At 39.8% G+C, this 25,691-nt stretch overlaps 1 protein-coding gene across 4 annotated transcripts in view; it reads right to left on the bottom strand.

Moving 5' to 3' along the window:
* The window catches only part of BMPR2 (bone morphogenetic protein receptor type 2), a 108,256-nt gene that overhangs the window by 34,925 nt on the left and 47,640 nt on the right, over positions 1–25,691 (bottom strand). For all 4 annotated transcript variants that reach the window (XM_050340622.1, XM_050340624.1, XM_050340621.1 and 1 more), the window contains exons 2-3: positions 19,867–20,040; positions 18,393–18,572 (exon numbers count right to left, since the gene is read on the bottom strand). In XM_050340622.1, coding sequence (XP_050196579.1) covers positions 18,393–18,572; positions 19,867–20,040 — 354 coding nt within the window. The remainder of the gene's footprint in view (positions 1–18,392; positions 18,573–19,866; positions 20,041–25,691) is intronic.

Genomic DNA, 25,691 nt, shown 5'->3' with positions numbered 1-25,691 from the left:
TGCAACATTCTTTAGCAGAATAATCCTGCCAACCAGTAACCCTAAGGCAACTTTCTTTCATAACTAAAAATGGATGTTTTCCCTGGACTTAAGAGAAATCTATAGTTTCTAGTCTATTGGCTTGGATGAAACAGAAAATCTGCACTTGCTTCCAATCATTCCAATATTTAAAGAAAAGATGTCAACATTCACCAATATGTTTCCACTTTGCACTTAGCATCATCATATTTGACTGATTTTAACTTTTTATATGAAATCCTATATACTTATTGTCATGAGGTGTTCTTTGTGACACATCTTTTCATGTTTTTCTCCACATCAGGAGAGCTAAAATTTTAATGCATCTTTCACATAATCACATCACTGTGTGGAACCTGACCTGTAAGAAAGCACCAGTCTCTCGTGAGACTTGCAGTAACATCACAACCTGGCAACCACGCATCACAGATCCCATCTGCCTCCTCAGTGAATGCCTGACAACATCATGCAGCTCAGGCTGTAAAATTTATTTCCCATAACGTGCTCCAGAGAAATCCTGCTACAGCTAGAAGTCACTCATTCGTGATGGTACTTTCAGCGGGCAGATCTCTCTTCAAAAACCTGCTGCTGGAAAATGCAATTTGTACTCGAGCTTTGTTTCGAGGAGGAAGGCTCCCTCACTGTCCCTGCATCAAGGCAGTCTGAGAGGTGGAATCCCTTCCAGCACCTCTATCCTCCTCTGGCGTACTGGCTACCCCCAAACACCCAGTCTGGAGCCAGGCTTTTTTTGTTCATTTTGAATACTGAAGGCTGTGCTGCTACATGAAACTTAAAAATGAAGAATGAGTGGTAATTTATTGGCAGGGAAGTGGGTTATGCAATCCCTACCTGCTCTTTCTTTGATGACTAGATACGAAGAGGTGAATTAGCAGCTTGTCACATTTGAGCCCTTCTCAAATCTTCCTTCATGAAGCCTAGCCACGATGATGATGATGACAACATTTGTACAGAAGGAATTCACAAGTTCATAAAAACCCAACAAAACTTGTGCCTTTTCTTCTGTGAGTTCAGGCATCTTCAGTGTAATTTCTGACACTGCTGAATAGGTCCTTATAATCACGATGTATGTAAAATAAATAGCAATTTAATCACAAAACTAAATTTGGATTATTCTCTCTGAAATTCCCTATATACCAATAAATATTTGATTACTAGAGAGATAAAAGAAATACCTCACTTCCATAGGCAAACTAGTTTTGAGTACACCTCGACCTTGCCTTCAAGTGTAATGGAAAGCTAATTTGAACACTTAACCACATACTGGGCACATTTTCCATACTGAAATAAAATAGTCAGGAAAATGTTTTTAATAAAAAGGCTGAGAACAACATTTACATTATACCCTTATATTAATCTTGGACCAACAGGACTTACTGCTTATCAAACTGAACAGCAACACCAGCTTTACCATAATGGCACACTTTCAGCTTCTGTAAAACACTGGATCGAAAAATAAATATACTGCAATGGAAAAATAGGAGTACTTCGGAGATCCTCTTTAAAGATATTTTAAGTTCTTTAAAATTCAACAGGCTCAATGGCTACATCTTTCATGTTTGTAATGTTCCCAGGCGCTAAAAACAGAGCCCCAAAAATTACATCAAAATACTGAAACACCTATTTTTGTGTGGGTAAGCAACCAACCAAGCCCCCTCATCTTTCAGAAGAGGCAGCTCTGACCCCATGAGCCCGCATATTCCCAGTCTTGGAGAGCGCCGTTCACCAGTGGGCCGTGCTCCCCTCGCTCCTTCAAAGCCAGGTCCCCCCCTTGCCAGCTGTTTGCTCAGTGGGAAGGCTGAGCCAAGCCCAGGCAGCGTGGGATGTCTGGGCCTGTCCCAGCAGGTTCCTGCTGGGTGCAGCCTGGAGGAACGGCGGGTGCCTGTTTACGGGCAGTGAGGCCGATGTTGCCAGCTCTGCGCTCCCCTCCGGTGTGGGCAGGGACACCGAGCACTCCCGTCCTGTCAGGAACGGTGTGGGCAGGGATGCTGAGCACTCCTGTCCTGTCAGGAACACTGCACACCTCTGACTGAGGTTCAGGAACACTTTTCTCCTGCCAGCCTTAGCAACGGGCAATGAAGAATGAACTGATCTAATGGACATGACTGTTCATTCATTGAACTGATCTAATGGACATGACTGTTCATTGTACAGAGTATTGATTTCAAAATCATTTCCCTAAACATGCAGTGAAATCTGAATTATAGAAAAATTTTAATGAGCCAACCTGTTTCAAGTGTAAATCCAAGATCAATACAAACAGGGTGAGAACTAGTTCTGACAAAACCTTTCATTGCACTTTTGGTTTTTGTCCTAGTACTTCAGATCTCATGCCCTAAATCAGCTTAATATTGTAATCCTCAACTGTAATCCTCAAGCGTAGCAAGTATTTTAGTACTAAAACTTAACTTTTCCTTCTTGCTTTAATTCAAGAACTTTTTTTGTACTTCCAGTACAACTCAGTATAGTGCACATTCTCATATGTAAAAGGGCTTGTAATTTTAGATTTGAAAGCCTGTGGTACAGATCAGTGAGTTAAATCTGTCCGATATGTTAAAAACATTCACAGTTCCTAAAGATTGTGTTTGTCTGGCTAATGCCAATTCAAATAATGCCTGTGGTATTCTCAAAGGTATGCATCTGCTCCAGCTCTTCCTATCATGGTTTAGGAGAGGGTCTAACGTGAAAGTACATGTCCCATTTTCCCATTAATCCTCCCTCATTCTCTCTTATTTTCCCCAGTCATCATCTCTACATGGACATATAGTTTCTGCCTTTTACCAGATTCTTTTCTAGGACTTCAAAAATATTTTAAAAGCCTTCTGTAACTTTAAGATAACAATAATTGCTACAGTTCTCTACCGTGTGTCCACGCCAGGGAGTGGAGGAGGGCAGCAGAGCAGCTGAACCTCTTGTGCCTCTTGCTGAAAGCCACCTCTCCTCCACAGCTGAGAGGCCTTAGGAACAGCTACTTCTCTCTATCCTGTTCTTGCTTAAATAGAGATTCAGCTGCCTTCTGGGCAGGAAGAATCTCTTTCTCAAAGACACTTCATAGATATGAGATACAGAGATTTGGAGACATCCTCGAGCAGAGTAAAATAAAGGACAGAAAGGGCTGTGGAAACCTGAAAAGGCCAACAGAGACGTGAGGAGGCGGCAGCAGCAGGGCCAGCACTTAGCAGGGCAGGAGCTGAAACAGTGAGGAGAGGAGAAAGGTTTTAACCTCAGGAGGACCCCAGCAAAATCAATAGTCTCCACTGACACACAGCTTCTGTTTCCAAGGCACCAGCTGGAGTGACCTTCTTCAAACAGAAAACTGCATCTTGTATGAGGGCACACAAGTGCACGTCAGATATGTGTAAATGTACTTTTTTTTTTCCTAAAGGAAAGAAAAAAATTTCCAGAACTTGAATTATAAAACAAAAAGAAACTCAGATTGTGTTTCTGGCTCTGATACTGAATAGCCTCATCTTAGGTAAGTTACTTTGCCTCTTGGTGCTTTATGTTAGCTAGTTATATAATGGGAAAAACAGTACCTTCCCTAACTTCAAAGGTTATTCTGATTACTTTGTAATAACATGAAGATGAAAAAGGCAATAACGATAAATAGTAATCCTTAGTTTGCACTTATGCAAAATCCTTCTACAGATCTAAGCGCTTGATTTCAGATGAAATACAGACATCGTTTGATGTTCCTTTCTCGCAGCACAAGCGCCAGCTCAGGCATCCCTTGCCTCCTACTCCCAGGTGCCTGTCCCAGCCCAGCGGTGCCCTGGCAGCTGTGCTGTACAACCACGGCTTTGCTGAGCAGGGAGCTGGGCACGGAAGCCAACGGGGAGACCATGGGAAGGGAGGAAGGACCATATCTAAGGCAACATCCCTGCCAAAATAAATATACATCAATCAAGTACAAAGGCTGGTATCAAAGCTATCAATTCGTGTTACAGCTGACTTCACTTGTATAACACGTTCTGTCTGCCCTACAGTAACAAACTTGTTTCAAACCAGGAATAAATATTTCAACACAAATCTGAATAGGTCAGAGGAGACATTTCATAATCCTATGAAACTGACTTGCTAATGATGTTGGAATCCGCATGATTGTTAGATTAATTTCACAGATATAAAACTTTTACGTAGTGAATGATACGGCTTCTGTACCTCTTCTACTTTGTACATACATTCCACGTCATGAAAAATTTCTTAAATCAATCCCTGAACCTGTCACAGCCCTGAGCATCAGTTTCAGCTGTTTTAATGACACTGTACAATTAAACTGTAAGTCTCAGACTGGTATCTTCATAAGACACTTATTTACACAGATACCGTAGAAATTAGAATGGAAAAAGCAACCTTTTAAAAAATTGAATACAAAGAAGTCTTCTGTCAATCCGATTTACTCAAATCCTTACTGTACCATGAAATCCTGTTAAATGAAAGGCAAAAACCTCAAGTCTCATTAAACAAGTAGAAACCCTTTTTGCAAAATAAAAAAATAAAGTTAAACTTGAAAGTGACTTCTTCCTGACAGGTGTTCCTGCTTTAATCCATCACAAAATACACACAGCCACAGCCAAGGATTTCAAGTGATTCTTCTGGTCTCCAACTGGACTCCATCAAAGCATTTCTACACTTCAGTGAAGACACTTAATACACACTTGTTTGGTTGCTCAAAATTTAAGACATCCTCAATCACTATAAGCTCCATCAAAGTGAAAATGCATAACCAGGACAAAAATGAGAATTTATGATTGACAATCAACTTTTTGCTTTCAGCCTGAACTATGGTTTGGTGGTTAGTTCTTTTTTGAGGGGTGGGTTTGCTTGTTTTCCTTGCTTACTCCTTCTAACAATTCATAGGGAACCACATCAGTTAAGCCTCTGAGCAGGTACTGTCCTATTACTGTTTTAGACAGGAGTTCTGTTTCCCAATCTATCCTTTCAAAAAGGAAATCCAAGTGTTCTGTGAGTTCCATGATGCTTACAAAATCCACTTTCCATTTTTTTTCCTTGACTTCCCTTTCCTTAAAGGTTCAAATCCAGGAGAGGTCTGTCAGGAGCCCAGCTCACTGAAATAATACAGCAAGTTGTCAAGTACTTGAGCGCATTTCTACCAAACAATCAAAACATAGCTACATTACAGCTGCAAGACGATGGCATTTGCAAGAACATCTTTGCTTCTCAGAGGAAAAAACCCTGCAGTTAACAGCACCTACCTGAGAACTGTTTCATTTTATAACCATCTAGGAGGAAAGGAAAAGCCTGCCTTCCAATCTCATTTCAAGGGCTCCATCATGCCACAAGCCATCATCGTGCCAACAGCGCTTTTGGGAACAAGACACTGTTACTGACATAACCCATTACAGTGATTACAGATACATTCAGGCCGTGAAGAAATTCACGTCGTGCTTCTGTCATCACTGTGGCCCTTGGCATGCTAAGCTATTCATCAGGTTGTGCTTAAGCAGAAACTGTAAATTCCTAAAAAGTGGTAATTTTAATTCTTATGCAGGCTGCTAGAAGAAACTCCAAACTTAGCAATTTATGTTCACCTACCAACTTATAAATTCACATGTAAAGTGTGCAGGCATAAAATGCACATATCTTTGATGAACATTTAAGTGACACATGACCTCAGCTAATTAAATACTTAGTGCTGTGCTCCCTTGTATTACAGGAAACTTCTGTTCCTCAGCAAGCGTGGCTCAGTGACAGACACTCATCCTAAATGTAGGACTGTGCTCACCTCCATTCCCTGCTCCGAGTAGTCTCCTACAGATTACACACAAACTCAGTGTAAGATCAAGGTCAGCAGAGTCTGAGAGAACCTGTTCAGATGGATATCTTTAGTACCTTATTTCTCTTGGTTTATTCTGGAGTATCTAGCGAAATTCAGGAGTCACAATTTATGAGTTTTCCCCCATTAGCAATATTTAATTATTATTGTTTTCATAGTAGATATCTAACACCCAAAGACTATTACAAAAATTTTCTCCCCACAACAGAGCTTAATGTTTTCAGTTTATTAAAAATAACTTAAAATAACACCAAAAAATCTTCCATGAAAAAAAAACCAAACACCAAACCAAAACCCACCAAAGTCCCCCAAAACATTGAACTGTATAAACTCTGGAAAACTAATGTTAGCATACCTGAGCTATACACTGAAACCTTAAATTAGTTTAAAACCTTTTCCTTTAAGCACTCTCTCCCACTGCTATTACTCACTAACTATCCTCTTAGTACTGGACAGAAGTTGTTTCCTACCTAACCCTCCAAAGCTGAGCAGGGTCAGCCCCCACCTCCCTCGGCTCCCCACCGTGCCTGTGGGAGCACTGCTGGCAGGAGCTGCGAGGCCTGGGGACAGCATCCCTCCCGGAGTGCTGGCACAGCCCTCGGAGATGTGTAATGCTTTGGGTTTGCAGTCTGTGTTTATTCCACCCACCCACGTTCTTCGTTTGCTCCCGAGGTGCTATGAATGGCTCCACAGCTGGGAGTGTCTAACGCAGGTGTGTGCAGGGCTCTGCTCCCCCAAAACCCACGCGTGGGTGGGGCACAGCCCACCTTCACCTGCGCGGGTAACAAGTGCACGATCCCTCTGCTGACAGTGCCGATAAAGGCAGAGGAATTCAAATTACCCTTCAGAGTTGTTCAAAAAACTTTTCAAAAACCAGTTCATCTATTACTGATTTCTGTGGCTTTACGTGCTTTATTTCGCAGGAAGTTTTCACCAAGTTTTCTCTGCTTTCCCACAGCATTGTGGAGCAGCAGTGTCAGGACCTGTATTCAAAGGAAGAACATGGCTCTGTGTAACTCACCGTGGCTCAGTCAGCATCATCCATTTTGCCTTACTCACTGCAATTATATCCTCAGAGAACAGAAATGGAGGAAAACAGAACAGCAGTTAGAATATAACCAGTTTGTATTCGGTGCAGTTTGGGTGTCTACCTGTCACGAGTTCATGTTGGTGTGAATGTGGGTACTTTCTCCATGCCTGTGGGTTATTTTGTCTGTTTTTTCTGCTGGGCGATGGTTTTGGGGTTTGCTTCTTTTTGAAGTTTTTGTGTGTGTGTTGTTTCAGTTTTGGTTTTTTTAAACAGTAAAACGTCCCAGGTCAAATGAATACATGTATAAAAATTGTGCTTGTGTTTTACAACATTTGTACTAATTCAGTGGGGTTTAAAGTTCTATTTGTGCATCCCACATCGCTACTTTTAGAGCGAGCTAATGCTTTAATAGAAGAAACAGAACTATGACCAAGCAACAGTGATCTCAGTGGTTCCATATAGACGGTCCAGTTGTCCAGAGCACATATCAGCTGGGTATTCCTTCAGACAGACACATCCAGTTTGTGAACAGATCGACAGACAGGGCTCTGAATCATCACTCAAAGATGAACAGAAATATTTTTATGTGGCAAAAAATATTTTTATAGGAAAAAAAAAAATCACTTTCACTACTACAGCTCCAACACTCTTATTTCCTGTCACAGCATTACAAAAGTGAGAAGTGTTTTTATACAGGAGGCAAGGATACCTTGCATTCTTGCTCAAAGTACATGTTTTGAAGTCAATATGAATGTCTGAAAAAGGAATCTTTTGCTAATCTCAGAAAATATTTACAGGCCTGCAAGCAGTTTCTAAACAGCCTCATGCTGCCAGCCTAAAGGAAGGCAAAAAGCCAGGCCAAAGTCAAAAGCTGTCTAATATCATTCACGGATATTTCACAAACTTTTAGGAGATAATTGGCCTAAGGCCAAGAAACATATATGCAGTATTTTGTAGGCTCAGCCTTTAAAATAAATGCACAAAATTATACTTCTTAATCACTGAATCCACCTCACTGAATCCACCTCACTGAATCCACCTCACAGAAGTGTACTACACAAATAAACTGAATAAGGTAAAACTCAGTAAGTCAGATTTTAAGACTAATTAATATATGGATTTCTTTCAAATTAACAAATGTGTTACAGAATAAACATCTTAGTATGCCAAAAATAAAACACTGCTAAACAAACCAGACTTCTGAGAAAGGAACGTATGGACTGTCTACATAAAACCTGATGACGTTTGGTTTTTAGAAAGATTGACTTGTATTCCGATATTGAAAACACCAAAGCTAAAAAAACAACAACAAAACCCCCGCAGATTCCTAACAGCTGACATGAAAAATCAGATTTCCTATCACAAAAGGCAGTCCTAACGAGACTTGCAACACAGGAAAGTCTCTGTCACACAAAACCAGACACAACACTCAGTCTCCCAACTCCTATGCTTACGTATTAGTGTCCACAGCAACACCTCACCATTCCTTTTATTTATTAAATACAAAACAGCCAAAAAAAATAATGGTGAATGGTATACATCAACAACAGCTACCTCAATACATATGGAAGGAACATTCCCAAACCTATCACGGAAAAAGAACAAAACTGCAACGTGGCTGGGAAGAGTAACACCATAAAATACCGAGATAAAATGAAAAGACACAAAGAAATACTCAGTATGAACATACAGAAGTAGATATGGATTGAGGAACTCTAGTCTTAATACTTCATATAAGTCTCCTTGTAACTTTTTCACAAATTCCCCTCATCCTAATCTGCCCTACTAGCAACAGTAGGTTTTCTTGGTTACACAACCAACACAAATGTAAATACATTTTTTGGTATCGACTTGAATCCCTGTTTGCAAAGAAGTGCAATTACATTCATGGGAATCTTCACCAAGGTTTTAGTGAATATACTGCCATTGTCTCTCCCATTTGGACAGCAATAATAGCAGTTATTCCATCTTGGAAGTGACAGCTTTGAAAACACCTGCAGCTGCTGCATAACCAGGGGTAACACGACCAGGAGCACACTGACGTGGTGCTCTCCTGTGTGCGTTGGTTCCCCTGGATCACCTACAAACTCTTTGTTTTTCAAGCACACAGATTCTGTTACCCAGAAAGCCAAAAGATCACCTCAGGCAACTTCAGAACAGCCCTGACAGCTCAATTCTTCAGAAATAATGGAGATTCTACAGCCAGGATGACACATCAGGAGCTAGATGCCCAGTTATGAAACTCCACATTCAGAATTCAGGAGTTAGTCACAAGTTTACAATCCAAACAACTGAGGCACTTACCTGCATCTGCCATTCACTTTATTAATACAAAGAACATTAGCCTTTCGTTGTAAGGGAAACTAATTTAACCCCTGATCCCCCGTATCCATGCACAAGCAGATATTTTGTCTGATACAATGGAGGGAAAGGACAAACTATAGCTTATATCCAGCACAGCTCCTAACCCTTTTTATTCTCCCAACAGAAGATGCTCCAACAGCACAGTTGTGAAAGAAATCAAATCACATAAAGAACAGTCACTTAGTGCACACAGACGAAGATAAGCACAGACAGTCCCCAGCTCAGGCTGTGAGTACAGTGCCAGGTCCAAGCGGGCACGGTGCTGCCCCGCAGCTTTTGCTCCCTGGCTTGGGGGGAATGTGGCTATCTCTGCTCACAGCCTGCTCTGCACCAGCCTCTGCAGGAGCCACCTGACAGCTAACCCACACAACTCCTGCTCTTCAAATGCTTTGTTTGAAAGTAATTCCTCAAGTGTCCTTAGAAACAACTTATCACACTGGTAAAAAACAAATGTTTTATTTACCTACAGCTCCTGGGATTGTGCCAGATTGAAGTATCATTAGCATTTTACCTCCAGAGAGAGTCCTCTCTGAAGAGGCACCATATGCTACAGCATAAAGAAAGCAGCCAGAAATCAATGTTAAGTAACGTATTGAATTTTCTAGATCACAATGCTTTTCAGATAAATTTAAAAAAATTTATCAAAAAAGCTCAATAAGGAACTGTGATTAATGACCAACTGTGAAAAGCCAAGATATTTTAACTGTCTGTCTGGACTTTCTGTCTCCTCTGAGGAGGCTGGGTCCCATTGTGCTGAGCTATAGAAGCAACTCAGGTATCAGTGCAAAGCAGATGGGCTAACGGGCTATTCTAAGGGTATGTCAAATGCCAAAAACCTAAAGCTTTCTTTATAAATTGTATCTGTTCCAAAATCAAGGGGGTAAAATACATTCAACAAAACCACGATAGATTTTTGTCAGCAAACTTAGCACACAGAACAGAAACAAGTGAGGCTTATGGAAGAAGTCTAATTAAGAAGCAAGAAAAAGACATGAAAGGTTTTCCATGATCTTAACACTGTTCTGCACAGATGAGCCCACCAGCACTGAACAGCAAATGACAGACCTGATATTTATAAGTGCTCTTGTATTTTACGCTTAACAGCTCCAGTCCCACGTCTGCCTCTTACTGTGTCAGTAGTCTGTGGACAAAGACTGCTACTGTACCGGCCCTGGGGTGGGGATTTGTTAGTAGTAGCTGGCAACACCTACCACTGCTTTATAACCAAACTTGAGCTCTTGTTCCTTTTAACGCCATTCATTTCTGCTAATTCCAGTCAAAACTGCTAAGGAAAACCAGAGTAGAGCCACACTAAAAATCAAATACGAGGAATGCTCCTCGGGTAACATCGCAGGACAAAGGGGGTTAGTTAGTTATGAGGAACAGTGCTCTCAGCAGGCCCAGCAGCTCCAGCCTGCCCAGGGAGATACAACTGCAGCATTTTGAAGCTAATGCCCTCTGTCAGGAGCTGCAGCCGTGGAGCAGCCCGTGCACAGCCATTTCTGCCAGTCCGGCTCACTGCAAGGAGCCTTTAGCATGACTCGACAGCGAAAGCAGCACATCAACAAAGCCAGTGAGGGAATAAATGTTGTGTGGAAAAGCACAGGGACACAGACAAGTATAACATCCACAAAACAGACTTTTAATTTTGCTTGTCAATGACTTCAGTGTAAAGTATCTTGGCTAATTCACTTAGCATACTGCGCTGAGTAGAGTTACCTAAACAAACTCACAAGTCATTAAAGTGGTGAGGCTTCCACAGTGCTGTAGTGTTAACTCTCTCTGAAGTGTTAAGAGCTACAGCACCCAGTCTTAAAATTTTTGGGGAATAGATATTAGAAGCCTATTACTACTATTACAGCATCAGAAAGCCTGTTGATCCATAATGTCACCAAAATGTGCACTGATATGTCAATCTGCCTTCCAGAGAGCTCCCATCTACTTCTCAAATTATTCATGTTAATAAATAGCACTCTAGGGTTTGTCTGGAATAATGATGATATTGTATACATGTATTACATTGCATATTGCAGCATCTGAATAAAGACATAAAAAGTACAGCATTCTTGTCTGTTTCCCATTTTGCCTTGAGATGGGGCAAAACAATTCCTTTCCGCTAACTTTTTCATTTACAGTCCAGATTTCCACCAATGCACTGTTTGATGCAAAGAGTATTGTTGTTAAGAGTCTCATCTACTTTTACCTTGGGTGTATAAGACATTCATAATAAAGCCTCAATGTACACTGTCACAAAAGATATCTACTAATTGTGACATTGAATTTATTATACCACAACATAAAAAAGTCTGACAATACTCAACATTCCCAGTAAATGGAAAAAAATATATTTACTATATTTGTATCACCCAAAGATATTGGCAGTTCTTTAAACTCTTATAAGTGCATAAAACATAAGCAACTAATTTCCAGTCGAGATGCAAATTAGTGCCTCAGAAATTGCACGTGATAAAAGAACTGTGAATCACCTATTTACAGACATTAGTTGGCTTAAAATGTACATATTCACTATTACTGAAGGTGTCAAAAAACAGTGATTCCATTTCAGAAAATTTGTTTCCCTTCTTCATTTTAGACCTTAAATATGAATAAAACAGTTGCTGTGTAGTACTAGAAATATGCAGGATACTTTGAAGATGACAGAGATGAAGATCAGACAATTATATCAAATGGATGAGCCAGAAGTTCTGCTCACATCTACCAGAAGAACAGACATCTCTAAGCCCTCTGAAACAAAGTGCAGATATAGCTCTGGCACTTCACAGACATACTATATTGCAATGTCAGGATAAAGACAAAATCCCACCTTGCATTCAAAAAGCTCTTTTTTTTTTTTTTTTTTAGATTTCAGCAGATTTTAAAAAGAACTTTGAAAATTCCTTGTTCTCAGGTCTATAGGTCATAACACAGTACTAATTCCTGCTGGCACAGCCGTGCAGTGACCTGGTACAGTTCTCCTAGTTTGACAAAGTAATAGGGAACATACTCTCAAAATGAAAAAAAGAGAGAGAGAGAAAAAAAGGGGGGGTTTGGAGCTCTTTAAAAAAAAAATAAAATTTGAAATGTTTCTCCTTTTTCAAATAAACATGTTTGCTCTTCTAACACAGTTTCCAGCATTTTGTGGGTTTGATGCGTATCAGAAATTTAAAAACATTTTCAAAATATTTCAATGTCAGTGCAAATAAAACACTCCAATTTCATCTTCCTGATTAAACGCTTCTGTAAGAGAAAAAATTTACATGTACAGTTTTCTGTCTAAGGAGGCTTTGCTTTCACAGCTAATATTTCATATTCTGACTCCAATTTCACATCAAAGCTTTACTTTTAAATTAGTAAAGATGCAAGTTTAATCTCAGGAGACCATGATGTCTTAGAAGCTAAAACAGTAAGTGCTGCTACCGACAATCTTTAAGAGATTCTGCTTTTGATAGATTCATTTCTAACGGGAAACTGAAGTTACTCGACAAGCATTACCAGTTACCTTGGGAGACTTGTGGAACATTCCACTAATTCTATGGAAATTAAAGCTTTCACTTGAATTTCTAAAAAATTTGCTTTAATACTTTGCTTCCTGCAACAACTTTCTCTTCTACTTTTTCTCCCCTCCACTAATCCACAATAGTATCACCTTTCCCTCAGTTGCAACCACACAAGACACAGCCCTAATTAGAGTGCTTTTCCAAAATGTTATCACTGTGCACTTCTAGCAATGTGCACCCTGTGTCACAGCCCCCTCCACAGTTAACTAATTTCCTGTGACCAAATAAACAGCAAAAAATAAACACTAAGCACTAAATTTCAGACAGGAAAGCAACTGAAGGTTCAAAACTTTGTCAACAGCTGGCTAAAATCCAAATATTTCATCATTAATTCAGTATATTTAAAAACTATCTTTAAAAAATCCCTACTTATTTGTTTTCCCCCTCCCTTAGCTGCTCCAAATACAATCTCTTTTAACAGAGACACATAGATATCTCCATGCACAATCACATGTACCTCCTTTAGCAGTTCAGCACCTTCATCTTCTACTGTGCCCTAAAGTAACTTCCTTGGAAGCACAGTATCATCCTCTTGCATCAAATACTTTAATGTGTCAAAGTAAACTTTTTTTAAGAGATATTAAGGTCCTTAATTACTGTCTTAATATTTCTTCCCCATCTTATAATATAGTGAAGGTACATTAACAACATAAAATGCCTTATCTCTTCACTGCCTTGACCAACTCCCTATCATTTCAAGAGTACAAGTTTTAAGCCTTGTGTGGATCAGTCCCAGCTCCACCTTTTAATGCCCAAGATCTACCACCTTGCAAAGGTTTTTATGTTCATATATCCAAATCACCTGAAAAAAAATTTAGTGCACGTGAGGGACAATGTGTTAGAGAGTGTTTTCTTAGATTAAGCAGATCGGAAATGAAAGACCAGCCTAAACAGCAGCTACAAAATTAGCTGATCAGGTACTGCAACCCAGCTGAAGTAAATGCATTTCAATCATAAACTAATATCGGATGCTGCTCTCCGGAAAAAGCAGTTCAAGATAACCACTGAGAGTGAGCAGGGTTACAACTTTCCAAAATTAGCCTGACATGATCTAATTCAGCTTCAGTGGGAGTTAGATTGGGCCACGTGCCCACAGCAACATGAGTCTAACTGCTGCCTCTCAAAAACAATAGTGAAATGAAAACTCTCTTATTACCACCATAATTAACCTGACCCAGCCACATATAGTAGTAATTACTTATTTTTTAATGGTAGCTTTCCTCCAAGTTTCCACACAACTCTGTGTGCACTTAGATTTCTACATACATATTTTATACACACAGCAAGAAGGCTGGCAAGGAAAAGCGAGGATGTTCCACTGGAAAGATAAACCCATCTTTCAGTGTTTCAGAATAAAGAAATAATTTCCTTTGCTGTGTGAGGCAGTCTCTTTGTATCCAAATCTCAGCGCTCTTACTGAATAAAAGTTTCCTAAAGCCTCTAAAAATTGCAGCCACCGTTTGCTGTTGGTGAGAAGAACGCCCTACATAATTTTCAACAGTAAGTACCAGTAATGCTCAACTGTTGCTGCCAGGGATGTTTTCGATATGCCATACAAAAATACGTTCTTAACACTCAGTTGCTCTAACATTAATTTAGTTGCAGCACCAGGAATGCAGCCTTGAGGGAAAAAAAAATTAATCAAAAATTGCTTTGTTGCTTTCATCTGGATGTTATTTTAACATGACTATTTCATTACAGCAATATATCTATGACCAACAAGGGAGATCATTTAAGTCTTCAGCTACTTAAGTTCTATTTAACTGGCCATTATAAATGACTGAGGAACTAATAAATTTGTCTTCAAAACAGTCTCAGAATTCAGAAAGCATTTTGTAGACACAAGAGGCAGATATCTGGCAAGTCTCAAACAAAATATTTGACAAAGCCAAAGTAAACACACGTCTCAAAACACTGACCCAGGAAGCCACAGTTGGCCCTCTTTAGGAAGGTATATGAATATACTGGTGAAGTTAAGATGGCAAATTTTTTGTCCATTTTTTGTGAAAATACAAGATGGAAGAAAAACGAATCTATCCATGAGTGATTTAGCTAGGAAGAAGAAAGTATGTTTTTCCCCCAAAGTGCAAGCTTAGATTGAGGATAAGTGGTTGTTTTTGAATTTCTGCGTTTCAATAGCTCCAAACTCCACAACCAAATCTTGAGATTCAAAGTAACCACCCTGCTCCAACCACTACTTCTCCTGGCATCAGGAAAACAGCTATCTTAGTCTTTGCATTTTTAATACCTCCAGACTGTGGGTTCTGGACTATAACCCATCCTACAGCATTTGCAAAATTCTAGCTGGAGGGACTAGCAACCAACAGCTACTCAAATCTGCCTGGATTATCTGTAAGATAGAAGGGAAGAATATTATGACTACTCAGATGTATGATAGTTTTAAATTACCAGCTGCACATTAAGAAGCAGTAAGGATTAAATTTAAGGCTTCAAGAACCTGTTTGTCCTTAATCTCATTTTTCATTTCTAATAAAACTTGGTACAAAACAGAATGGATTGACTGTATTTGTTCCCTGATCAAATATGAACTAAAAAACAAAACAAAACAAAAACCACACCAACAAACAAAAAGAAGCTATGGCATTCTACCAGATATGGCTGTGCAATAAATACATTTTGACATCCTAAAACTGACACTGACGTTATCTTAAATATTACACTTAATTTCTATAATTGCTATATTTTATGACAGTGGTAATTTCTTATACCTAACACGTATTAAGATCTTAACTTACTTTCATCTCCTTGAATCATTTATAGTCTAGCTACATCTTTCAACACACCACTGTTAATTGTCATACAAAAACTGCAACCAAAAGACTGTATAAAGTAGTGGTTTTATTCCTTCATTATTTTTCTGGATGGATTTAGCTCAACAACCTAACTATTCTGCTGTTTCCACAGATTGTTTGTATAGTCTTCAAGGAAACTTTTTAAAAAGAACACCTACAATTTTCCTTAATAATTAAACTTTAAATCGACTAAGGTCATCACGAGTGTTTACAGGTTACATTAGTTTTCAAACTATAGCTGAATTTACACTTGTTATTCAAGAACTTTTTATTCTGTGTGATTTTACTGAAAATCAGAAGAAAAACATTTACAAATACTTAGGCTTCACACAATTAACTGTACACCAGCTACCTCTGCCTTGAAATTTCCACGATCAAAAGAACAGTTCCAGGAGGCCACATACATTACTTTCTGTCATTCAAGAACTATTCAATGTGCAACATTTTTAATGCTCTATCAAAAATACAGATGAAATAGTGTTCTTACAGTTCACAGGCTATAGCAAAATAACCTTCTGCAGAAGATTTCCTATATGACTGTGACCTGTTCAGTGTTATTATCTGAAAGGTACGGTAACACAGATTGCCACAGCCCGTGCAGCTGAGCTTGCTAATGCCCTTGAAACACTCAGCTTCAATAGAAAGGCTGGAACAGTGCCCAAGTAAGGTATCTAGTAGCTAATACAAAGCTCCCCAAAAATTCCATTAAAACTGAATTTTGCCAAAGCAAGAATGCAGTTGTCAGTGTTCAGAGGGCAAAAGCAAATCTTACATCACCAAAATGGCTTCTGGAAGGAGCTGAGAGGGCTGAGAAAGGGACCATGGAGACTCCAGTACTTGGAACAGAGGTCAGTAATGTTACAAGGGTCTGTGTGCCACAACCTCCCCATTTTCTCACCCTTCCAGCTTCCTAGAGTATCCTGTGCCTCCACAGTGCCACCAACATGCGGGATATAAACGGTCAGGAGTGGCCCCATCTCTGTTGGACGCAGCAATAGCAGAGCTTTACAAATAAAACACCAGAGTGGCAAATGAGGCCATCAGTGCTACTGGAATGGCCCATCTCCATCTCTTAAGCTCGTCAAAGCAGACACACAACTGTGCTAGGCAGCGATCTACTTTGCTTATGCCTAAAGCCAAATTTGCCTATTATGAAAATGGAAGGTGACACAATAAAACAAAACAGTTTGAGTCAGTAGAAATGTATGCTGCAGTGCTCAATTACAGCTGGGTGAATTAAGGACTAGTTAAATTTAATTCCCACACATACACACTTTGCAAATCAAGATAGATCTGTCAATATTAAAAATTCCATTTAAAAATTATTTGAAGAACTTATCACTCAATAACTGAATTAATTCAGCTTGTAACTTCTACCCTTGAAGAAGCACAAGCACAAGTCATTTTGTAGGAACCTGGTTTTTCTATTTTGGGGGGACAGAAAAGGACAAGGAATTATCTATACACTTTTTTTTCCCCCTGTATAATTTCCCTCCACAACACTAATTCTAGTCACATTTGGGGAGCACAATCCAATGACCATTACAAGAGTCAAGTAAGAGTCTGTTCTGCATTGTGCAGTGCTGCACTGAGACACTGATTCCAAATGTTATTCCAAACGGTGACTGTTTACTGCTTCTACAAATAGCCTTATCAACCAAAAGGCACCATGTCTTATCAACTTTCTTTACCCATTTATATTGTATGCACTTTCCCAGCAAAAGTCTGCCTTTTTTTTTTTTAGTATGCCAAGCCCTCATTTTGATCACACTTGTTTACAAATACTCCACCCTACAGGCATTTTTCAAAGCATCAGTAATTAAAACATTGGTATCTTCACATTAAAAGTTAATTCAAATACTATCATTCCTAAACACAAACTATTTCTTTTGCATTCTACAGCTCTAAATGCTACCCAGTTAAAGACATCATTTACAAAACACTTTCCATTGATAAAGAACTCTCAACATACGGAACAGGGTTGTCTCCCTTTACATACTTAACTGTATTTAATTTCTCTTCCACAATTCTTATTCAAAAAAGGCTATCCAAATGTTTACATTAGGCCACTAACTGAGCCTCCTTACAGGTTCTTAACTCTTGGAACACAGCACAACAGGGTGCCTGCTAGTTATGATCTTGCTTCTGTCACAGGAGGTTAAGCATTTTTGATCCCTTGATTTGGATCCATATGTTATGTTTATTTCACAATAAACAACTTAACAGAAAATTACATCGCTCAAACCAGTATTCTTTGAATATTATATCAAAGTTAACGCCTACCAGAGATATGCAAAAGAAAGAAGTCAGATTTCAAAGCACTGTAAGACTGTTGGAGAGAATCTCAACAGTCTGATAGAAGACCGGTTCTACCACTCCAAGCTACCTGTGCACATGACTGAACAGACAGGCCAGACCATGCAAAGGTTAATGAACCTACTGGCCTGGTTTTAACAGAAGTTACGAATCCTTCTGAATATCCCTGCAGGCTTATGAGTTTGGGCATCCAAATATCAGAACACCCAAGATTACAGACCATTCTGGAAAATGTAATCTGCATTCAGCAGTTGCCTATAGAAACAATCCCGTAGTAAACATTCAGCTCAGTCTTTGTGGAGCACCATGGAATATATGAGTGATAAACTTTGTAAGTAAAAGCTCTGTTCTATTTGTCATCTCCGTGGCATATAAATAGAAAGGTCACAGGTTTCACATTTAACAGTACCACAGAAAGAAGCATCTTTCTCTAAAACATTTAAACCATGAAATGGCATAGAGGGAAACCTTTGACTTACTGTAAGGTGTTGTATCAGTAGGGTCAGGAGGTGGAAAATTTTCTGTGAAGTTGACATTACACAGGTCCGTACTACAGCAGCAGAAGCGGTATGTTCCATTCTGAATCAAGGAAGGGGTGGTGGTAACTATGCACTCCTCAAAGTGACACTCCTGTGGGTCTCCTATATGAGACCAGCAACCTGCAAAAAGAGGCAAATTAAAGAACTTTGAAGGAAGCATAAAATTAGTTCTCTCACATAGATAACCACACCTGTAGAAATCCATACATTACCTAACTAAACATTACAAAGTGGGATGAAAACAGTTCTCATCATTTTCTTGTCTGACTTTACTATTGCCTTTTAAATCAAAACCTGAAGAATTTATTTTAGAACTTCCCACAGTCAAGGAGAGGAAACATGGGCAGCAATGAAGGTCAACATCAGAGGTGTCCAGCTGTCATCTTAATATGATAAAACTTGAATTCCCGAGCCTTCAAAGCATAAGCATGCCATTCCTCATTTCTCTGGTACCACAGACCTTATCACCACCCTCTGGTCTAGAGTCTAAATGAATTGTGACCTAGTCCCCTCCTTAGGCCATGAAACTTCATCTTAACAGTATGGTGCTCCTTGCATAATTTTCAAAATTCTGTCCTTCCTCACTGTCAACATCACTGGACTTTTCTAGAGTTACTTCTTGGTTAATGCCAGGCCCTTTCTCCCTGCAGCGACTGTTCCCTCCCAAGTATGGTCAATGGCAGTTAAATGCCATTTAAGTACAAAAGTCTGGAAGGGAAAGAGGCAGCAGGAGGGCAGAGGTGAGCAGAGAGTTCTGCCTCCTTCAGCAGACTGCCAGATCAAACATGAAACAACATGGAGTACAACTGCACAGGCTGTTTGTAAACACCAGCTTTCATTCAGCTTTATACTAAATTAACTTGCATTCAAGTAACAAAGAGCGGAGTCCCTGAGAATGGTAATCAAAACATGTCTCCAGCAACTGCAAGGCTCTTCACCCCTCCCACCATCACTCCCCCCTGCAGAACAGCAGTGAATTGCACTACTGATGTGTGACAGTTTTGTGGTATAGCTGAGCTTCCTTTGTAAACAAACAATCCAGTCAATATGAATATGTATTCTTTTACTTAATGAGACACTTACTGTTAAATTTATCATTACATCAATATGTACACTGAAATTCAAAAAAGCCACCTTGACATCACAAGCCCCTGGACACCGTAAGTAACAAGGCATTTGAGTGCTTTTTCCTTCAACTCTGCCTCGATATCTTTGGTTTCATTTAGAAATCATTTATTTCAAAAGAACTTTGTGTTCATATTTAAAATTGCTCAATGGGAAATTTGCAATTACACATTTGTACAACGTGCAAGAAGCCCAGTTCTGCAGCTGTGCATCTCTGTACCTGCTGGCCAGATCACAGCACGTGAAATAAGCAGCAAAACTACTGCACTTGAACTGAACCGTTCCATACCTTGTTTCACAAGATGGATGTCTCCTTCTCGCGTTTTTTCCCAAAGTCCATAGCAGGTACTACCTTTCATGCACAAAATTGTGCCATTCTCCTGGGAGATTCGGCTCTCGCTGATTCCATGGTCCTGCTGATAGGGGTCCTTAAAGGCACACAGCCGCTCCTCACTCTGGGTGGCTTTGGACAAAAAAAGAAAAATCATTTTTGTCAGGGATTCTATGCATAAAATATTAAGGACAGTTAAGGTCTTCTGCAAAGACACGTTAAAAATCATCCTGAATTATATGTATCCATTCTTTAAGCTCTACTCCCACCAACAGAAATAAAAATGAGGTCTATCCTGAAGTTACTTTCATACAGAGGGCAAAAAACCCTCGACAGATGTCACAAGATGAATGTGCAAATGTCTGAAGTTCATAGGTGCAGAATAAAAATTTCATTGCAGTTTGCCATCATCTGCATCGCTTGTCCTCAAGCATAAATTACAGAGCTGTTTGCTGGTTTCTTCAACAACTGCAGGTGTTACCCAGTTGTTTACAGATCCTAAACCAAGATGATCTTTTTCAGACTGCCATCCAGCCCAGTGCCTACTGAATTCAGAGGGTTTTTTCTGGCTATCTCTGGCTATCGACCTAGCTCTTCTTTTCCACATTACCTAGCCATTGCACTGACATTTACACTTTTTGTTCAGGAGCTGATCAGTTAGGGCTCTTTCACACAACTTCATTAATGACCAACAGCCAAACTCCTAATAGCAGAGTAAAGCCCTTACAACTGACCAGCAGGTCTGGGAAACGCTGCCTGTAAACAGGAGCAACCCTGCATGGGAAGTCTCCCTGTGGAATGTCCAGCAGCAACATCATAGAACATAAGAAGAGAGCACAAAAATAAATACCTCCCCCACCACCTGAAAATTTTGTGGGGTTTTTCCACTAAAACAAAACCAAAAGCACCCACAAAAAGTATCCTGATTTTTATTTCACCAATAAACTTCAAAAATGTAGTATCTTAACAACTCATATGTTTTAACTGCCTCTGTCATTTTTGCTTTAGGAAGAATAAACACATTCAAACAATAAATTCTTCAGAAAGGTGAGAAGTTCAAGATAAATAAATCCTACATTTGTAGTGAATATATTTAGAATATTTTCATTCTTCCCTAAATGATTTTATAAAATGCATGGAAAGCCAGGTGTGTAAATACAAGGCACTTAAGTATTATTCAGAAGTACAGCTCAGCAAACATCCAGTCACAGTAAGAATTTGTACTAGGTTATTTCAGCAACTAGATTTCACCCAGTTCTTTAACTCCCATGAAAGTATTGGTACCAAAAGATGTAATGTGAAGTAATTGGTCTTTTGGGAAAACAGATTTTGAACTTAAAATAAAATTATACCATATGTCATTTTAAGTTATTAAAGGTACTGTATAAAATAGTTCCTCACAGAGGATTCATTTATTTGATTATTCTACTGCACTGGCCCCAAAGAAGCCATTTTCCAGCAGGGCAGACTTACTGCAGAAACACTGTCACTGCATCCCCAGTGCCAATGATTGGTAAGAAAAAGAAAAACCAAGAGACTCAGATACGTGTGTCTCTCTTTCAAGGCCTTTGCTATTCATTAAGGAGTCAAAATTCATAATTCTTTTTTGCTGAGGCAACCATAAAAAGCTGCACCACCCAGAAGAGCATTCAGTCAGTGTCTCCCAGTTTATTCTGTGGCTGTAGCAACTAAAATAGCACAACTTAGCTTATTTTTCTAGTGGTCTGGTAGGGTGTGTATGAGCAGTTGAGCTGCCTGTCGGCTCAGTGGCGGTAAAACTCTCAGCTGAAGAGACAAGAACTTCTTCAGCCAGGGTAATTCAATCACTCAGCTCCACGTACCCCAAGAACCCGGCTGGCAGTCTATGCTACTCACCCACCTCTCCACACGTGGGTCAGTGCACTGTGAACAGCTTACTTTTGGAACTAGAGCCTGCAGTAAGAAATACATTTCCTGCGAAGCAGGGACTGGACATTCAGAAACTCAGTTGCCTAAATTTCAGATCCATTTTTTTTTTTTTTTAAATCTAAATGAGTAGAGCTAGTCAAGTTACCGAGTACAAAAAGGTCACACATTAACAGCCAGCACATGCTGCCTCCAGCAGTACTTGCCAGTTGCACGGAGTGGTTTTATTCTCAGGAACAGCTGAGTATGCCAGGCGTGAAGCATCTGTCCTGCATTCTCCGCTCCACGACATGGGACTGGCCAAGAAACAACGTACGAAAGGACACTACCTCCATTGCCACAAGGCAACTGGAGCTGACTTAACTTTTTGAAAATCAAAAGGAAAAAAAAACTATCAGAATTAAAATTTTCAAGACTAAAAACGGGGTAGAATTACACAGCCTTGTGAAATAGGGCCCATCTACTCCAAGGGACACCGGGAAGGTTTTAAAATCCATTGTGTATGACAGTTGAGTGGGGCTAAGGCCATCCAAGATGCTGGTTGTTTACAAAATGCTCAAATTGCTGCAACATAAGCCCTTTCTTAATTTGACTTTACTGTGAAAAACAAACTTAACAGAATTTATGAAACAGACACACAAATCCGGTTTCCTTATTAAAAAAAAAAAAAAAAAAAAAAGTAATTCCAGGAAAGTCTGCTTTCATAATACCTCAATATGTTTTTAAAAAAAAAAAAAAAATCTTTTAAGCTCTGGATTAATGGAACGGGGAAAAAACCAAAACAGAACAAAACATTTTGGTTTTGCTTTGTACTCAGAAATACAGTTGCATGTATCAGGTCTGTGTTCCAGAGTCTGAGACAGCTCTAATTGCTTACTTCTCTGGTCTCTTTGTCTGTCCATAAATCTCTCAGCATAAAGGTTGCAAGAATATGCAGAAGATACTTGAAAAAAGAGAAGCTGTTAACCATCATGTTAGATGCCATCCAACCATACACTACAGAAAATATCAGTTGTTATCAAAGGCTTTTCTGATTTAAAAGATTTACATTGTCCTACAAGAATTACCTGCAGAGGGGCAGAAGGGCCAAGCATGGCAAAATACAACTCACACAGCTAGTAACCTGACTGTCTATCAGTTTTCCAGCAAAGTAATAAAAATACAAGTTAACTTGACACATTTTACTGCCAGATGATCTCAGTGGGAAACTTTTCCAACAAAAAATAAAGGTTACTCATCCAACAACTAGAGTTTTCATGCTGATCACTGCACATTCCTGCTTCGATTATAACTTGGAGTAGAACAGCCCCGTGGGAGCAGTACCCACTGCAATACTCTGCTGACCCCTGCCCCTTCCCTGATGGCATGGAACATCTGGAGAACAGGGGACATGGAACAAAAGCTACTTTATTTTTCTCTATGGCCTGTGTAGGTTCATTGTCGAAGTTGTAATGCCGAAGAAAATCGGGTAGGGTGTTCAGATGTACAGAAACCATCTTGAAGAACAACAGAATAGATAAGCTGCTTCAGTTTCTTTGCGTGATTTTGGTACATTCCTGCTCTGGGAATCTGGCAGTAAGGTTTTCTTCTTCCAGGCAGTGGAAGCTAGTCAGGTCTAAAAAAATATTAATAGTGGAATACTTCTAGATCAGGTCTCGAAAGCAACCTCTAGCCTCGAGGAGTATACCTTAAACCTTGCCCAAAAGAAGTACTACAAAATACTACTACAAAAATGACACAAAACTGCTGGAGTGCCTGCTCTGAAGTTTACCAATTCTAACAGAAATCTTCCTCTTCCATGTAAAATACTGTGGCTTATTTGGATTTGCGTATGTTCCCCACGGATGACCTTTTGTGTCAGTTTTCAGTCATCGTGGGAGCCAACAGGTATGCAGGCTGCACTCCGAGCTGAAACACAGCTCCCTGTCCCCTGGGAGCCGTGCACCTGCAAGGGCTGAAGGCAGCCACTAACACTCTCTGTAGCAGCTTAGCTGGAAACAATTCCGAAGCTGCTCCTTCCAAAACTCAATGCCTGGAGATATTCAAAAGCCATCTGGGTACGGTCTGAGGTAGGTGGCTCTAGGTGATCCTACCTGAGCAAGGGATGGGGCAAGATGACCTCCAGAGATTCCTCCCAACCTCAGCCACTCTGCAAGGCTTGCAGGTCTCCAGGTACTCAGTGTGCAGTAACTGGTCAAAAATTATTCTTAGGCTGGGCTACCTGCCATTTTTTGCCTCCAAGGCAGGCAAAATGGTAGGGTAAGACTAGTTTGTCTTCAGTTCAAATAGATCCAAACCCAAGGAAATACTTTAATGTTAAGATCTCCATTAAACAGTAAGAGCAATTAAAACAAACAGCTTATCCTATAAAGACTGAGGTTCCTGCTCCATTTGATACCTCCAGTTCCTTTGTTACCTGTCAGAAGAACGAAGGACAAAGCCCCAGCAGACTCATGTCCTCACCAGACATGAAGGCCCTGTGAGCAGTTCACTGTGCAGAGCTCCTTTCCTTGCACATTCCACAGACCCAAGATGTGCCAGCAGTGTGTCCTCAAATCGGCAAAATGCAGAAGCCATTGACAGATGATGCTATAAAGCATATCTGCCCAGACATGAAATGTCCCAGCACAGAAACAAAACCAAGACCTAGCACCAAAATAAGTGGCGGCACAGGTTTCACAGGACATCTGCTGCATGGCTGAAGTCGTCTTTCAGAGCCCTGAATTTACCTTTATAAGGCAGATTTCATATTAAACTGTATTTATTCATCACATAGAACTCATTATTCAGTCAGGTCTTTTCTAATTCACCCAACTCTTTCTTCAATGAAAGACCATGAGAGAGATGTTGAAACAAACGAAGGGCAACTGAATCCCTACATGATATAGGCCACTGGAAAATTTGCTGCTACAGACAACTATAGAAGCAACAGAGAGGTTGACATTGAAAAGGACAAAAGTAAAATCCAAACAACAAACCGTGAAGGATTTATAATGAAATGCCAATTTTCCATTCCTCTTGAACCTGGGTACCAGACGAACCATATCAAAATAATGCATTAAAAATTATAAAATGAACTCAAGTTTCTGTTCTCTCATCCAGCAGAGGCTTCCAACAAAGACAAAAAGGGAAGGCACCATTCCCAGAAGTTGTACCAAGGGAAAAACCAGCGACAGCATGGCAAGCTCGTCAATTCCCTATCATTAACCAGGAGAGAAAACAACAACAACAACAAAAAAGAGTTTTGTTGCTCTCCAGCCCATTTTACACCTCTGTTTACATAAAAACACACTTTTCTATCCAGTTTCAAAAACATTTGTGAAACATGAGTGGCATTAGAATTGAATATGGGTGCTTCTTCAAGCAGTCATCTAAGGACCAATAAATGTTCTCAGCTTTCCTGTTTGGCTGCCGTTACCGGTGAGTCCTGATCTCCACATGCTTAACTTGAAGAAGATTGTGGAAACTTATTGTCCTACTCCAAGAGCAGAATGGGGAAATGACTCTATTAAATTCCTTTCCTGAAATCATAAAGGAACTGGGAATTCTCTGTAGTTTCTCAAGTCCATTCTGGGGCTCTGGGAGCATGGAGTTCATCTCCATGTGACTATACAGCCTCAAGAGAAAGGACCAGGGCTTGGAGTTTCCTTCTTGGCATATGGCTCAGGTTTTTATAGGATTTACAATCTTAGCATTATCCAGTTCTACCATCAACAACAACAACAAAATCTGAACGTTATCACAGGAGAAAAACTACATAGATGTTTTCAGTATTTTCTCCCTGTAACCACATTGTTGTTTCCAATTGCTCAGAAACAGAGAACTGATTCACACTGATATGTGAATTCTGAATGTCTGTTCACTACAAAAACACTGTA

This window comes from Myiozetetes cayanensis, unplaced genomic scaffold (genome assembly GCF_022539395.1).
Source record: "Myiozetetes cayanensis isolate MyiCay16 unplaced genomic scaffold, myiCay2020 scf9, whole genome shotgun sequence".
NCBI classification, from domain to species: Eukaryota; Metazoa; Chordata; class Aves; order Passeriformes; family Tyrannidae; genus Myiozetetes; species Myiozetetes cayanensis.
Note: the sequence above shows the minus strand (reverse complement) of the source record. Positions and strands in the feature narration are given on the sequence as shown.